Source organism: Argiope bruennichi, chromosome 3 (genome assembly GCF_947563725.1).
Source record: "Argiope bruennichi chromosome 3, qqArgBrue1.1, whole genome shotgun sequence".
Lineage (NCBI taxonomy): Eukaryota > Metazoa > Arthropoda > Arachnida > Araneae > Araneidae > Argiope > Argiope bruennichi.
In genome coordinates, this window is record NC_079153.1 from 56564856 (window position 1) to 56581020 (window position 16165).

General features: G+C 25.6%; 1 protein-coding gene across 1 annotated transcript in view; it reads left to right on the plus strand.

Moving 5' to 3' along the window:
* The window catches only part of LOC129963024 (WASH complex subunit 5-like), a 28166-nt gene extending 12218 nt beyond the window's left edge, over window positions 1-15948 (plus strand). Inside the window, exons 12-27 of the mRNA XM_056077028.1 lie at window positions 2138-2250; window positions 4241-4407; window positions 4809-4884; window positions 5037-5288; window positions 5834-6016; window positions 6368-6547; window positions 7368-7495; window positions 8192-8282; window positions 8398-8572; window positions 8808-8884; window positions 9006-9109; window positions 10426-10555; window positions 11383-11479; window positions 12265-12418; window positions 13823-13913; window positions 15765-15948. Coding sequence (XP_055933003.1) covers window positions 2138-2250; window positions 4241-4407; window positions 4809-4884; window positions 5037-5288; window positions 5834-6016; window positions 6368-6547; window positions 7368-7495; window positions 8192-8282; window positions 8398-8572; window positions 8808-8884; window positions 9006-9109; window positions 10426-10555; window positions 11383-11479; window positions 12265-12418; window positions 13823-13913; window positions 15765-15824 — 2078 coding nt within the window. The 3' untranslated portion in view covers window positions 15825-15948. The remainder of the gene's footprint in view (window positions 1-2137; window positions 2251-4240; window positions 4408-4808; window positions 4885-5036; window positions 5289-5833; window positions 6017-6367; window positions 6548-7367; window positions 7496-8191; window positions 8283-8397; window positions 8573-8807; window positions 8885-9005; window positions 9110-10425; window positions 10556-11382; window positions 11480-12264; window positions 12419-13822; window positions 13914-15764) is intronic.
* The last annotated feature ends 217 nt before the right edge of the window (window positions 15949-16165 follow it).

Here is a 16165-nt window from a genome sequence, read left to right on the forward strand (position 1 = left end):
AGTATGCAAGAAAAAATATTAAATTTCATATATGATATTTTTTATAAATTTTCAATATTATTACAAACCTGTACTTTTGCTTCTCATTATGACTAGTGTCATCGTAAGAAAGACAGGATGTACGATCTGTCCTGTGCGTGCTAAGCGTCAATGAACTCAGAGCTTGGTGACTTGGTGACGAATTTGGCAACTTTGGTGCCAAAATAGATTATACCCGAAACATCGAGAATTTTATCAATCCGTCCATTAGGAACCGAGATACACCTCGAAAGTTCCTGATTGGTTGAGAGGCTGCTAGCCCCGCCTCCCGAGATCTATAAAAGGAGGCAGTCTGCAGCTGCTGTGGTTGTAATGGTACCGAAAACCAGCCAAAGCCACGATGTGTTTCAGATGTTCTGGCTTCTTTCATAGCGCACGAAATTGAAGGTGCAATCCGCGCTGCATCAAATGTAATGGAGAGCACATTACTGCAGAGTGTAATATCAAAGAGATAAATCCCTGAGCCGACATGCATAAATTGCAAAGAGATAGGACATCTGGCTTCGTGGAAGGGGTGTCCTGCTGATCCGTCCTCAACACCAGTAATAAGATCCAGACGAACTTATGCTGAGACACTCAGAAAAGGATCTCTGGAAAACAATCCCTCTTCAACTCAAATCCCAACATCATAGCAAAGACCCAGAAGCCAGCGGAAACCTACTGAGTACCTTCAAAAGCCCAAACCCCACCACAGAAAATTCAGAAATCCATGACATCCTAGAAGCCTTCAAAGAAATTATTAGAAGAATTCCCTGGACTCCAGAAAATAGCAACCAAATTAAAAGAAGCAAAGTCAAAAGAAGAACGAAAACTCATCCTCCTAAATGCTCTTCTGGAATAAGTCGCAGCTCTCCCGCCCAACTGAAACTAGCAAGCTTCTGATTTGCTGCACTGGAACAATAGAAAATCCACTACCTGACCCTCACCAAAATCAGAAAACCTTCCTGCATCACCCTCACCTACTCCCCTGACAGCCTGCATTCCTATTAGCCAAGACATCCCTCCCACTCTCCTCCACCTGCCATGTGAATTTTTCTCCAGAGGACTTTGTTCATTTCTTCTTCTTCCACCTTCTCCAGCTGACGTTCACAGCTCAGGGAAAGCTATGTTAAGCCAAGTTCATTCATTTGCAAGGTTTGGAGGTAGCTCATCTCGGGCGGGTACTCCATCAAACGTTGTCATCTTGTGCTGCCGTGGTTGTAGTCGGAATCGACGGTAAACAATGGGTCTTCCAGAGATTAGCAGAGCAGCGACGGAGTCAAGCTAGTGCTGAATTAAGCTGTGCGCTACTGTCTGCAGTAGAGTCTTGTTGTGTGCTGCTGTGTGCACATCTCGGCTGAAGATAATTGTCTTCTCTATGCTGTATATAGTTGTCATCTTTGTGCTGTCCTGTGTGTCGTAGTGTCAATAAACGTGTTGTGTGTTCGTATACTGAAAGGACTGATCATTGTGTTGTGTTATCTTCATACCATACACAACCACTAAATACACACAAATAAACAAACCCAACGGATTGATAGTGATAGAGGGAAATCCATAACAATATATTTATATTACAAATATATCTAAAATATGTTAAATAAATGCATGCCGTAAGGCTTTAATTTCATATGACATTAACAGAAGGAATGGCATGTTATTAAAAATTGTATTTAAGAAGATTTTATGTAAAATTTGTGCATCCCCATTCTTATTTCTGCCATCCACAACCTGAATTTGATTGCTTTAAATAAGATGATGTTGAAAGGAAGTTTATTTAATGTTCCTTTATTTCTGTTATCTTTTTTGTATATAAGAATTTTTCATTAAACGTAGCAAATCATGTAAAGAAGGGAACTCATTAATTGCTCAATTTCAAGTCATAATATAAAGAGAAAGTGTACATTCTTAGTATATATAATTATTTTGCATAACGTATTTCAATGTTTTATCAATTAAAATTTTGCAGTATTGCCAGCTTATATGTTGATGAATTAAATATTATTGAAAAAAATTAGTTCAAAATTTGAAGTTGTGTGTAATTTTTTATTGAAATATGAAATTAATAACTTTTACTGTAAAAGAAATTTTGTTTTGATAATGCTTTTGCTTCTTTTAGAAAACTTACAAGCTTGGTTTAAAGATATGACAAAACAAATTGAATCATTAAATTATGATGATGCCACTGCTACTGGTAGAAAAATAGTTCAATTAATTCAAGCTCTTGAAGAGGTATATAATTATTCGATATATTCCAAACATAATTATTCATTATTCTATCTATAGCAAATATAATTATTCTAAGCTTGTGTTTTCACAATTTGCTGAAAAATGTTCTTATTTAAATCTGATTTATGATAAAAACTTAGGAATCTATAAGTTTTGCTGTGTCTAAAACTTCATAAATTATTACTGTAATCCCTGGTTGTTAGTATTAATTACTTCATAATAAAACTTATATTTACATTTATATGCAGTTTCCAGCTAAATCCATCAGCAAGAACTTTTTCAAAATACATTCTTTATTTCTGTCTGTATGTTGACATGATATATTTTTGCTTCTTCCTATTCATAAAGTATTATAATGTTCAAAAAAGTTATCTTAAGTTTCTTAAAAAAATCTTACCTAAATATATATATATATAAACTGGAATTATGCCTCTATATATGTAAGTGAACTCAAAAACACATTATGCTTATGTCAAAATTGGTAATAAATCCATTAATCCCACTTATGTCAAAATTGGTAATAAATCCATTAATTTAATCTATTGTTTATGCACATGTGAATATGAGATTTCAAAACATTTTTGTATTTACACCAAAACTGATTATTTGTATGCAATTTTAGGCCAAATTCAGCAAAAAGAACTGCTACGCTGCTACTACGAATGGCCAAGAAAAATATGATATATATTTCCTTTGTTTACTTGCTCTTTGTCATACATGGCTTGAAAAAATATTGACTGTCCACTCTGTTACTATAATTTAAAATATATTTATTAAAAAAAATTGTTGAAATTAAATAAAAACTCAGAAATGAAATATCTAAATGGTATGGTTTCTTTCTTTAGTGTTCCTGAAATTAATACCTGGAAATGACAAATTCAAGGATGAAAATGGACTGAAGATTGGGGGGGGGGGACAGTTTTAGATACTTTTGGAATTTTTTTTATTGATATCAATGAAGAAAATTTTAGTTGCATTCTTATTGTTATCAATAGCATTTTGAAGGGGGGAAAACTATAGATTTTTTTTTTTTTTTCATTATTGTCCTAACAGATTTGCTGTAAAAATTTTCAGTCTGTTGTTGACTTGATTATCTACATTCTTAGCAGTTCCATATATTTTATGTTATGATCATATTCATGAGTATAGGTCCTCTAAATACTTATAAATCTGCAGTAAATAAACTAAGATTTTACATTTTAACAAATTTAGCTGTATTATTATGATAATAAAGAGGTATACACTAGCAATAACAAATTTAATCAATATGAGAATGTCCCAAATTTTGCCTCAATTTGTATATATGTTACCTAATTGTATTCTTTTATATTGTTATCCCTCTGTTTCAGGATGCAAATATTATAGAGAATCGGTATTTGTGAAAATATATTATGCCGTATGTCAAATATTTCTGAATATTTCATACCAATTATATTTAGTGAGAATAGTGATTTTTTTTTCTTTCTTTTTGAAATATGCTGTTGCTTTTTTATTACATTCTTGTATTAAAATTTTTTTCTTTATATATGAAAACCAGTTTAAAAATTAATTTAAATTTTTCTTATTCAGACTGTTTTGATTATTCATCTTTAAATACTAATTCTTTATATGGATTGTTCTGATATCTAATAAATTATCAGAAACTGTTTATCTATTGACATATTTATTTTTAGTTATCTTCCAACATTTTAAGTTTTGAATTATTCATTTTTTTTGTTTGTTTGATTTTTGCATTCTGAAACTAAACAACTTCAATTCAATTTAATATATCTATTGTCAATAATTCATAAATAAAGATAGTTAAATTTTTGAATACAACTTATTTTAGTACATTGCATCAATTTTATTTTGCAACATAATCTTTATATAATATTCTGATGTCTATATCAAAGTTGCCTTTTTTATCAGGATGGAAAAAGAAATAATATTTAGACTGAAATTTCTTTAGTTTTTAAAATCTCTTTTAAACTTAATTATCATAATATAATTTCAGGTTCAGGAATTTCATCAATTGGAAAGCAATTTACAAGTGAAACAGTTTTTAATGGAAACAAGAAAATTTCTACATCAAATGTTACGAACTATTAACATAAAAGAAGAAGTTTTAATCACACTTGAAATGGTAGCTGATCTCTCATATGCCTGGGAAATTATTGACAGGTTAGCATTTAGACAGTTTTTTTTTTATTTATTTTATTATGTTTTTAGAAAAAAAAATTATTTTAATAAAATAACTTCTAACAAATAATATTTAAATTTATTCCTGATGAGACTGCAGCAAAATGTTTTGATTTTATACACACATTATATGTCTGTAAATCATCTTTTTCGAGCAACATACTGAATTTTCCCTCATGGAAAGTGCCTCGTTTTCCAATCTTTTGTGCTATATCTTAGATTTTTTTCCCTTCTTCCTTTAATTATATATGTACCTTTGATTGCTCTATTTCTGAATTAAAGAAGTTTATAGTTTTCCTATTGCAACTTTAATTTACATTCAAGTAAAATTTTATTTGATGTTTGTTATAGCCAAATCATAAATACTTTTTCAATATTTTCAGTTATACTACTTTTATGCAACAAGGAATAAAAAAAGATCCCACTTTAGCTATAAAATTACGAGCCACTTTCTTAAAGGTATTTCTTTGAAATTTATATTTACATAAGGCATTTAGTTTGATTTAAAAATTATACTTGTGATTTTATAAAATTTTATCTTTATATTTTTATCAGTTAATCATTTTATTACTACTATTATTTTACTTGTTCTTCTTTTTATTTTATTCCAGCTAGCATCTGCTTTAGATCTTCCTTTACTTCGTATAAACCAAGCTGCTAGTCCAGATTTATTATCTGTATCACAATATTACTCAGGTGAACTGGTATCTTATGTTCGTAAAGTCTTGCATATTATTCCTGAAACAATGTTTGGACTTATGGCTCAAATAATTGATTTACAAACAAATGTAATCAAAGAAGTTCCCACTAGGCTTATGAAGGATCAGTTAAAAGCATATGCACAACTTGATGAACGTTATAAGGTAATACTTATTTATATTTTATATATGACAAATTCTGAGTAATAATAAAAAAATATCCATCAAGAATTATATAAACTTGAATCATGCAATGACTAAGCCATGTTTGGAATAAGTTAGTCACTAATGTAAAATTGTGTACTAACTAGAAAAATTTCTGAAAATAATTTAATATTTTTCTATTTACCCATGCATGCTTTGGTAATTTTTAAAAGTAAAGGAAGTTTATAATTTTTGATTTGATTAGTTTGCATTACCATTATGAGACATTTTACTGTCTTGATGATAAAAAATATAATACATTAAAAATTTAAATTGCTTTATTGTAATTGTACTGTTTATTGTAATTTCTTATTTATCCATACATGTTCGGTAGCTTTTAAAAGTAAAAGAAGTTTATAATTTTTTATTTAATTTGCATAACCATTATGAGATATTCTACTGTCTTAATGAAAAAATATATAGTACATTAAAATTTTTAATTGTAAATTGTTTGACTATTTTAAATTGCTATATTGTTTCTATTTTCTTTATTACTTGCAATATAGGTGGCTAAACTTACTCATGCAATATCTGTGTTCACTGAAGGCATTCTTATGATGAAACGAACTTTAGTTGGTATTATTCAAATTGACCCTAAGCAGTTATTAGAAGATGGCATTCGGAAAGAATTGGTACGAAAGGTTGCAGTTGCTTTGCATGAGGGTTTGGTTTTCAATCCTAAAGCAAAGGTGTGTAATACTGTTTTTAAATATTCACTTTTAAATATTATATAACTAAATAGATGAGTTGCTAACAAAACAAAATTGCCAAGTTATGTTCCTTAGGAAATTTACACAATTTTAACAACATAACATTTACATAATAATTTTAATAACATAAATAAAAATATATTAAAATTTAATTTTATTGGGGTTTTTTTTATATTTAAAAAATATTGAGGTTAAAAATACTAATTTCATATGAAAGTCTAGTTGTATATTAGTTAATAAAAAATATTTAGTTGATTAACAACAAAAGGTTATATTTTAAAAATAGACTTTGCATACAGTATAGATTCATACTAATTCATTTTATTTCAGTCAAGTGAATTAGTCCCAAAACTCGAAGCTATTGGTCAAAAAATGGATGGTTTTAGAAGGTCTTTTGAATATATTCAGGATTATGTGAGCATTTATGGATTAAAAATCTGGCAAGAAGAAATGTCTCGAATCATCAATTATAATGTTGAACAAGAATGTAATGCTTTTCTTAGGCATAAGGCAAGTATTTTATATTTTTTTACAATGACATTGCAATTCATTTTTTTTTCCTAAGTTATACTCTTGGGAAAATTATAAAATAATGTATTGAACTTTTCTATAACTGTAAATTCAGATTTCAGTATCAGAATTAGAATTCCATGTATACCTTGAATTTTACAAGCTGTGCTAAATCTGTCTCACTAAATTTTGATATTAAATTATTTCTTCTAAATCTCTATCCATACGCCTTCCATTTTTTTTTCCTTATAAAAATTATATTAAATTGTTTTCTCTTGCTGTATTCTTCTTATCCATTAAAAGAATCTGCTTAATAGTAGAATATTATCATCAATTAAATTGTATTTATATTATTTTTTAAAATGTTACATCGATTGTTTCTAATATTATTAAAACTCTTTATATTGTAAAAAGAACATTGAAAGTGATAAGTGACATGAAGCATCAAAAACAATTCAGACACCATTTTTCATGTTAAAATGTAAAATGAATTATACTTTATAATAAGGTAAATTTGAAAAGCTCTTAGCATTCTTCTAAGTAGTTTTCTTCCCTCCCTCCCTCCCTCCCAAAAAACTATTCAAAGAATCACTAGTGTGATATCCATACTGACTGATCAAATAGTTTTGTGTATGTTTATATGCATGCATGTGTGTGTAATTTTCCAAGATTCTTATTTTGTAACTTACAATATTTGCATTTATTTCATTTAATCATTAATTTTTAATGTTTAAAAATTAATTAATTTTTATTGTTATTATCTTCCTGTTTATTGATGAATATGGTGCATATTAATTTATTGTATCAATTTTTTCTGCAGGTCCAAGATTGGCAAAGCATTTATCAATCACGAACTATTCCTATTCCCTCTTTTGCTCCATTAGACAATTTATCGGTGAATTTTATTGGACGTTTAGCTCGAGAAGTTCTTAGAATTAGTGATCCTAGGTATGCATTTTGATGAATACTATTTGCTTGTAACTTGCAGATATAAAATTACTGTATATTGCAGTTTTTATTCATAATTCTAATGCAGGAAATAAAGCACACCGATTTATACCCTTTTATATTAACAACTTCAATTTAACTTTTCCTTATACTTTAAATACTTGTAAAAATTCTATAAAAATGGTTTGAAAAAATTTATTATATATTTGGGTTTTAATAAATTACTCTTTGTACAATACTTTTTTCAAATTCTGTAACAATTTACTCCTCTTGCACATTCATTTCTAATTTTCAATATATAAAATACTAAATTCTAAAATATTAATATACCAATTGATACAATATTGATATTATTAAATGAAAGAATCTGCTTAATACATTCACTACCAGCTGTATATTTGTTTCTTACCAATTTTGGATGGAAATTAATTTTATATCAAATAATTGGGGTATTTATTTATCCCTTTATTTTATGCCTACTTTCAATTGCATAGTAATTCAGCTTATACATATGTGAACCAACATACTATGTTCCAATGACATTACTGAGCTTCTTAATGAAACAAAAGAAAATAAACAAAATTACATTTTTATAAGAGAATTTATTTTTTTAATTCATTGCATTTCAATAGTAATTTTTTTTCTCTTTTTTTGCTGTTAAGAAGAAAATAATTATTCACCATTTTTTTTTTCTAGAATAACTGTATATATTGATCAAACAACAACTTGGTATGACTTGAAAACACATAATGAAATAGTGACTTTGAAATTGTTTTCACTAATTCAGGTATTGGATTTTTATTATGGTTTTTACTTTTTCATATTGATAATGTGTTATTTTATTTTTAACTTCCAAATTGTTTAAACTTAAGTTGCATTTTTAATATCTTTACTCATTTCAGAAAAGCATTGGCACTCCAGGATTGACTGGTCTAGACAGATTGTTATCATTTATGATTGTTACAGAACTTCAAAGTCTTCTTCGTGTGTATGAAAGAATGATTTTAGCTGATAAATCATGGCAAGAAGTTTTTAAAAGTCTTCATCCAGTTTTAGAACCTACAACTAAATTAATAAGTATGAATATATGTGATTCATTCATATTATTTAGAATTAACTATCATTTGCAACTGTCATTTGGTTTCGTATGTTTTAATAATTAATTTTAGGAATGGCATGAAATAATCAAAATAAATTGTAAAGAAAATTGAAATGTTCACTATATTAACAAAATTGTCTATGTCTGCATATAAATATAACTTCAGATATTTTAGAATTCTGCATTTCCTAAATTAGTATCATTATTTTACAGTTCAACCACCTCGTGTATATGGAGCAGCTATTTCAAAAGCTGGAAAATATAATGTCTTTTTAGAAAGTTTAATGAAGGTATGATAGCTTCCTTCTCTCAGTTTATTTTAAGCAGTTATTTAATATATTATAAAAACAAAAAAATATTGCAAAAATATATTACAAAACCAATGTCCTTTTTTAAAAATATTTTGTATAGGTTGGACAAATGCAACTTCTCAGGCGACGTATTGCATATGAGCTAAATACTTCTTGTAAATTTGATTCTAAACATTTAGCATGTGCCTTAGAAGGAATCAATGAGTAAGTACATTATCATTTAACATTAATATGAAAGCAAAACCATAAATAGTTCCTTGCCTTATGCCTATAATGTGTTGTATTCGTTATTTCTTTGTCTTATCCATGAAATAATGAAACCAATATCAGGCTTCTATTAGTCATCTTATTATTTTAAAGAAAAAAATGTTTGAAACTTATTAATATAATGATAATGTATTTTTTCATATTAATCATTCTATTAGAAGTATAAAGTATATTCGTTATTCCCTATATTTATCAAATATATGATTTGTAAATAATCTTAATAAGTCAAATTTGATATTATTTATCAAAATGAAATTCAGATTTTTTTATTAGATATTATAAAAATTTTTATTTGCAATAGTTTTAATGATGTATTATCTAATCTATTAATATATCTGTTAATTAAAATTACTTATAAACAATTATTAGCTGATTAAACTACTTGAATAAACGATGTTGTTTAGAAGTTGGATTCATTATATTATTTCAATTATTATTCATATTATTGTTTCAAAATGAATAGTTTCTTCTTTATTATCATCTAAAGAAAGTAGTTTTTTCCTCATTTGTTACTGTTATGTGATGATTAATAAAAGTTGGATAATAGAAAGGTTTCTTTTTTAAAAATTAATTTCAAACAATATTTTCTCTTATAAATATAAACCATTAAAATGTTTTGGAAGAAATTATAAATAAAACTCTTGTTAATTTATTGAGGTTAAGATTTTTGATAAAATCTATCAATTTTTAGTATTAATTATAACTGCATGTTACTTATAAAAAACTGCTGCATTCATTACTAGCACTGTTATCTCAATGAAATGCAATTTAGTAAATTTAAATTCTTTTGTTTTATTTATTTTTTTGAAAATATTTTTCTTTGTTTGTAATTATTTATCTATTAGCCTCTGTTTGTTTACTATCATTTCAAAGAAACAATAATTTAATTATAAAATATTATTTTAGAGATAATGAAATGTAAGTATAAAATATTATTTTAGAGTAATGGAAAGCATGAATGCATCAAAATCATTTATTGCTAGGTGTCATATTAGACTTGGATTTGAAAAAGGCTAATAAACTGCTATAGAGTACATGCGCTCCTGTACTTCTGTTCAATATTACTAGTTCTAGAATTTTCTGTTAAGTCTAAAGGATAGAAAAAATTATATAGTTTTTTTAGGAACAGTTGTTTACTGTATAATATATATAAAATATTGCATAGATAAACAATATCAATTTAGAAAACATTTTTATCTATATGATATGTAAAGAATATACAAAACATTTGTATTATATATTCTCTTTTTAAGTGCATTGATTGCAGACATTGAACTTCATTACAAAGATCCCAGCAAACCATATCCAAAGGAAACAAACCCGTTATTGTATGAATTATCTTCATATTTAGAATGGGCTGGAATTTTCAATCCACTTGCAAAAGTAGGTTTATATTTTGGTATGTAGTATTATGTATTCCCTTTTAATTAATATTAAATATATACAATTTTTTAGAAGTTTAAAACTGATAGAAGTTAAAATTGATAATAAATTTTAGTATAATGCTGTATTTTTTATTTGTGAATGATCTCTATACTATTTCAACTAACTAGTTATTTCTCTATGCTAGTTAATATGTGGAATATCAATATATGTTCATAATAATTTTGTATCGAGTTTCAAGTTATAATTTCCTTCCAAAAGGAACTAAATGAATTAAATAAGCTATAAATATGTTCAACAATAAAATCATTATTTAGATTGAATGACCATTTTCCCTTAACATTCTTTGTTTGTTGTAAGGAAAATTTCATATGATTTTAATTTGTATCTTTGTTCTCATGTTAATTACATTTATGTATTATATTACTTTTGGAATTTGTATTTTATTTCATTTATTTATTGGTTACCAAATATCAGTAATGAATTTTATTCAATTAATTTATAACAGTTTAATTCTGATTTTATGCTTGTTGTTAATTTGTATAAAAAATTTACAAAATGTTACTCTAAAATGAATGGTTACTTTCCAAAATTATTAATATTTCAGCAACTTTTTAGAATTTTTTTTCTGTACCATTTAATTTGTTTATAAAAGTTAAATTGTATGGTATTTTCATTAATTTTAGAGAAGTGGAGAAAAAACTTTCATTTTGTGAATGAATATATTTTATTAATCTATAATTGCAATGTCTATTTAAAATTTGTTATAATTTTTATAAATGCATTGTATTTTATGTAAATCATTCAGTTTTTCCAACATTTTATAGATCTACATTACTACTAGACCTCTGCCTCACTTAACACTATTTTTGTTTTTATTTACTACTTCCCAAATGGCAAAACTAAATTATGAGAAAAATATTGGTGAGTATATCTCATTTTTCCTTGTTTTTTAATTTTACCTGAATAGAAAGCACTATGCTTAATATGATACCACTAAATTAAGGCAATAAACTTACTTTATTAAATCTCCTGGAATCACTTTTAATTTTACCATTACATTCTTCTTTTTTTGAAACATGCATTTATAAATATGTAAAATCAGTTTTTATTTTTGTGGTAAATTTGTTGTTGATTTTAAATTGTATGTTCTGATATGAAGTTTTTAAAGCAAATGATAAATATAAATTATAGAATTTTTTTAATTGTGTTTCTAATTTTGAGTATGCTTTGCTTAATTTTTTTTTCTGTGACAATTTTAATTGGAACATATTTCACCGTTTTCTCTAAATTAATTGTTTAGAGAAAAAGATATTTTCTCTAAACAACAAGTTTTTGACAAAAAAAATATTTGGCTGAAATATTATAAGCATTGCTTTTAGAGACTGTGAATAATAAAATATTTGAAATTAAAAAAAATTTTATGTTATGTGATGCATTGAAATAATTAAGAACTTGAAAACTAGGAATATCTGAATTTATCTTAAAATACCAAATAATATCATTGTTTATGAGTAGCAATGTAACTTTATACTTTACATTGCTATTTCTGCTAATAAAACATATCCAATTTTAGGAAATATGCATTAAATAAATTGAGTTTTATTTTATTGAGATTCTAATTCAATCTTAGAAATTATTTGTTAATGTGTTTTTATTATCAATAAATATTTAACCAATATCAAATCAATCTTTTTAAATCAATACAGATGCTCTTATTAGTCGAAGAATTACAGAGGGCATAGATGGATTACCATTCCTTATTGGAACTTTAACCTTCTTGCATCAGTTTCATCAAGAACACAAAAACATGTTCTTAGCTTTCATGGGTCAATACGTCCGATCAGTTATGGACTGTTTAAAGTAAGTTTTATTTGCTATTTTTCTTTAATTTGCATTTGTATTAATCTTACAAATATTATAATTGAATTTTGTATTGCTTTGACACCTGGAATATACTGGAATAGTGAATTTTTTTTTTATTTTATATTAATTTATAATATTAAAAAACTTTATACTTTACATTTACTTCACTACAAGTAGATGATTTTAATTTGTAGTATTGTTTTATTCATAAAAAATTATCCATTTCATTTAGTCATTAGTAAATGTTATTAATGATTAAAACCTGTTATTTTTGTTACCTCAAATTAGCTGAAATATTACTCTAAAGCATTCTAATGAAAGTGCAGGTTTAATATGCTTATTTTACATTTATTATACACATGGAAAATGCATCTAGAGATCTAAATACCGAATTCAGTAGAAGTAGGCATGCCATAGTTCTTTTTTGCAATATTTTCAGGATAATTTAATTTTTTGATTCCATTTTATTTACAAGGATAGAATACTTAAACTTATTTAAATGAAATATCTTTAAATTTTAGAATATTTTTCTTGGGGTCTGATTTAAAATTCACATGTCTACTCTTATCAATTCCCTTGTTGACTTTTCAATAGTTGACTGATTCTTAATAGCCCTCGAAAACTTAGTTATTGAGTATTTAGATATGTTTCTATGTAAAGTTACTTTTAAATAAAAAATGTTTATAATTTTTTTTATGCAAGATATTATGAACCATTCATCTTGAAAGTGATCAGCTATTAGATGTTTAGTTCATCAGTTTGCTATAATATTTGATGTTGAGAAATGTTAAATACAAAAATTAAATTAAAATCAATATTAAAAAAATTGGGAAGGAGGGAATTTAGTGAAAAACTATCATTATCTAACTATCACTAATGGGTTTTAAACCAACTAGTGTACATCCAAATCTAAACTTATGATCATTTTCACTAATTCATCTCATTTTTTTTTTACTTCAAGATTTTTTTAAATTTAAAATTAAAATTTTTTTACTTTTTTGCGTCTGACAGACATCTACAAAATAGATTGGAATATAATTAGTGAGTCTCATGTTGTCTGCAATTAAAGATAAAACTTATGATGGTGTTCCTTTTGCTGCCAGAACTACAGGAACATAAAATTACATATTAATGAAATTCATTACAGTGAAATAAATTTAAAGTCATATAATTCTGATTTTTAAAAAAGTTCCTATACATTAAAATTCTATAGCTTTATATTGCCATGTTCTCCCTTATCTATTGTTTTAATTAAATTAGCATGTTGTACAATGCTTGAAAAATACAATTGTCTGTTATTATGTGCATGAAATCATATAGATTCTATGAAATGACCAATATGAAACAATCAATAGTTCTGAAGCAGTCATTCTCTCATTAATATATTTATTCTTTTTTCAGGGATAGTAATAAAAATGATATACCAACTGAAATGGTTAATTCTTTAGTATATCTTGAGGAATTTGCTAAATATGGCCAATTACCAAGAAAGGTATGCATTATGTTTCTCATTTATTCTAATTACCAAATCGATTTCTTTATCTGTGTTAATACATTTAAGTAAAAATTTTATCTATTTTTAAATATTAATAACTTTTGTTAGATGCAGCTATTATATTCTGAACATTATGCATGATGATCACTCAGAATATATTCTTTATTTTCATCTACAATATCTTAATCAGTCATTTTTATAATTAAATGCCTAAAACATATTTTTGTATAAATTATTTTATTTTCTTGAAATTGCAAGACGAATTCCCAGGTTTCTTAAAAATTGTTCTCAATTGAAAGATTTATTTCTTAAACATAATTACTCCCTGTTAACATAAGATATTAGAACATCAAATAATAATGTGTCGTGTCTATGTTGTTTGGTTTTTTTCTGCTAATAAGACTATGAAACTAAAAAAATTAATTAGCATCACTTTAGGCAACAGTTAAAAGAAAACCTAAAGAAAATTCACTTTCCATATTAAATCTATTTTGTATTAAACATATATTTGTAAACAACTTTGTATATAATGTAAAATATGTAATTAAAAAATAAAGCGAATGAAGTGAAAAACAATTGACCACTTTGTTTCTAGTAAGCTGAAGCAGCAAAATTGAGGTTTTGAAGTTTTGATAATTGGAGATTGAAGTCAGATCTTCATTCATCTGCAATTCACAAAAATCTATAAAAAAAATAGCCATAAAGCCATTGGCTACTGATTTCAAGAAGGAACTTAAAATATATTCAAACAATCTATTGAAATACCCGTACCAGTGTATGTGAAGGAGAGGGCAATTTTTATTGTATAAATTCTTCTTAAGACTTTAAATATTACTCTTATTATTATGAACTAGCTTCTCAAAATTTTGTTTATAAAGTAATTATAAATCAGCTATCAATTGAAGAGAAGATTACTAATAACACAATATAATTAATGAAAAATTAAATCTACTTTCTTTTTTATTATTGTTATTGCTGAAGAAAAAATCTTTAAAGAGAAAGTAAATTATTTGTTCTTGTTATTCAAATGAATTATCATAAATTCACAATAATAATGTAACTTTTAACATTTGTATAATTTTGAATCTCATGTTTATTTTTTTTAACCTTCAGATTAATACATATACATTTTTTTAAATAAAATATGAAACTCAAAAATCTCTTCAATAAATTGTATGTTACTGAAAAAGAAATCCATGCTCTTTTTTTGTTTTGTTTTAATTACTGAATTGGGGTATTTTGAGATTCTTGATGTGTGTAACATAAATTTATATTTAAAAAATTTCAGATATATTCTCCTAAAAACAGACTTTTCTTTTAAAACAATCATTACTATTTTTCCATGAAAGTAATTTATTGTTTAGTTTAATATGTTTTTATTATAAGTACATTATGACTTTAGCACAAAAAAACCTCACAAATAGTAGAAGTATCACAGAATTTTTTTAAAAAGTATTATTAATTTTTTTTTATGATCAACAAAGATTTTTACAATTCTTTTTACAATCTATTCATATTAAAAGTAGTTTTTTTTTTTTTTTCCCCTTCAATAATTCAGTTTCAGATTCATAATTTTAAAATGCATTTGTATTGTAACATATATAGATTTTAATAATCTTTTTTTTAATTTACTGTTTCAGATTAAATTTATTCAAAATTAAATCAGATTTTCAATTTACCATACTTATTTTAGGACTGTAAACTAGTCAGTGTTTTAATACATAAGTTAACATTAAACATGGCTTGGCATTTAAGCTATGCCTTAAACAATTTTCTCTCTTCATATACAAGTTGAACATCTTCTAGAAAAAGGGAAAAAATCAATTATTTAATAATTTTATTTTACAGGTTATTACAAATCACATTCCAGACCTGGTGATTGATGAAATAAGAGGACAAGGAAATTGATTTTAACTTGTATATATCAAATATTCCAACATTTATAAATCAGATAGAATTTAATGAAGCTGGGCTTTTTGTAAAATTGTTTATTTTTGTTGCAATTCAATAAATTCTTAAATTTGTTTATTAACTTACTGGAACTGGAAAAAAAATAATAATTCATAATTTTAGAGCAACAATTTAAATCACTATTGAATATTGATGGTGAATTAAATCTTTTTAATAGATCTATATCAATCCTCATAATAAAAGTATTTCAGGATTTCATGCCAGAGTGTTCTTTGAATAATAATAGCAATATCATACAATGATCCAAAAACATTGTTCTAGGTTGTTTATATTTCGTG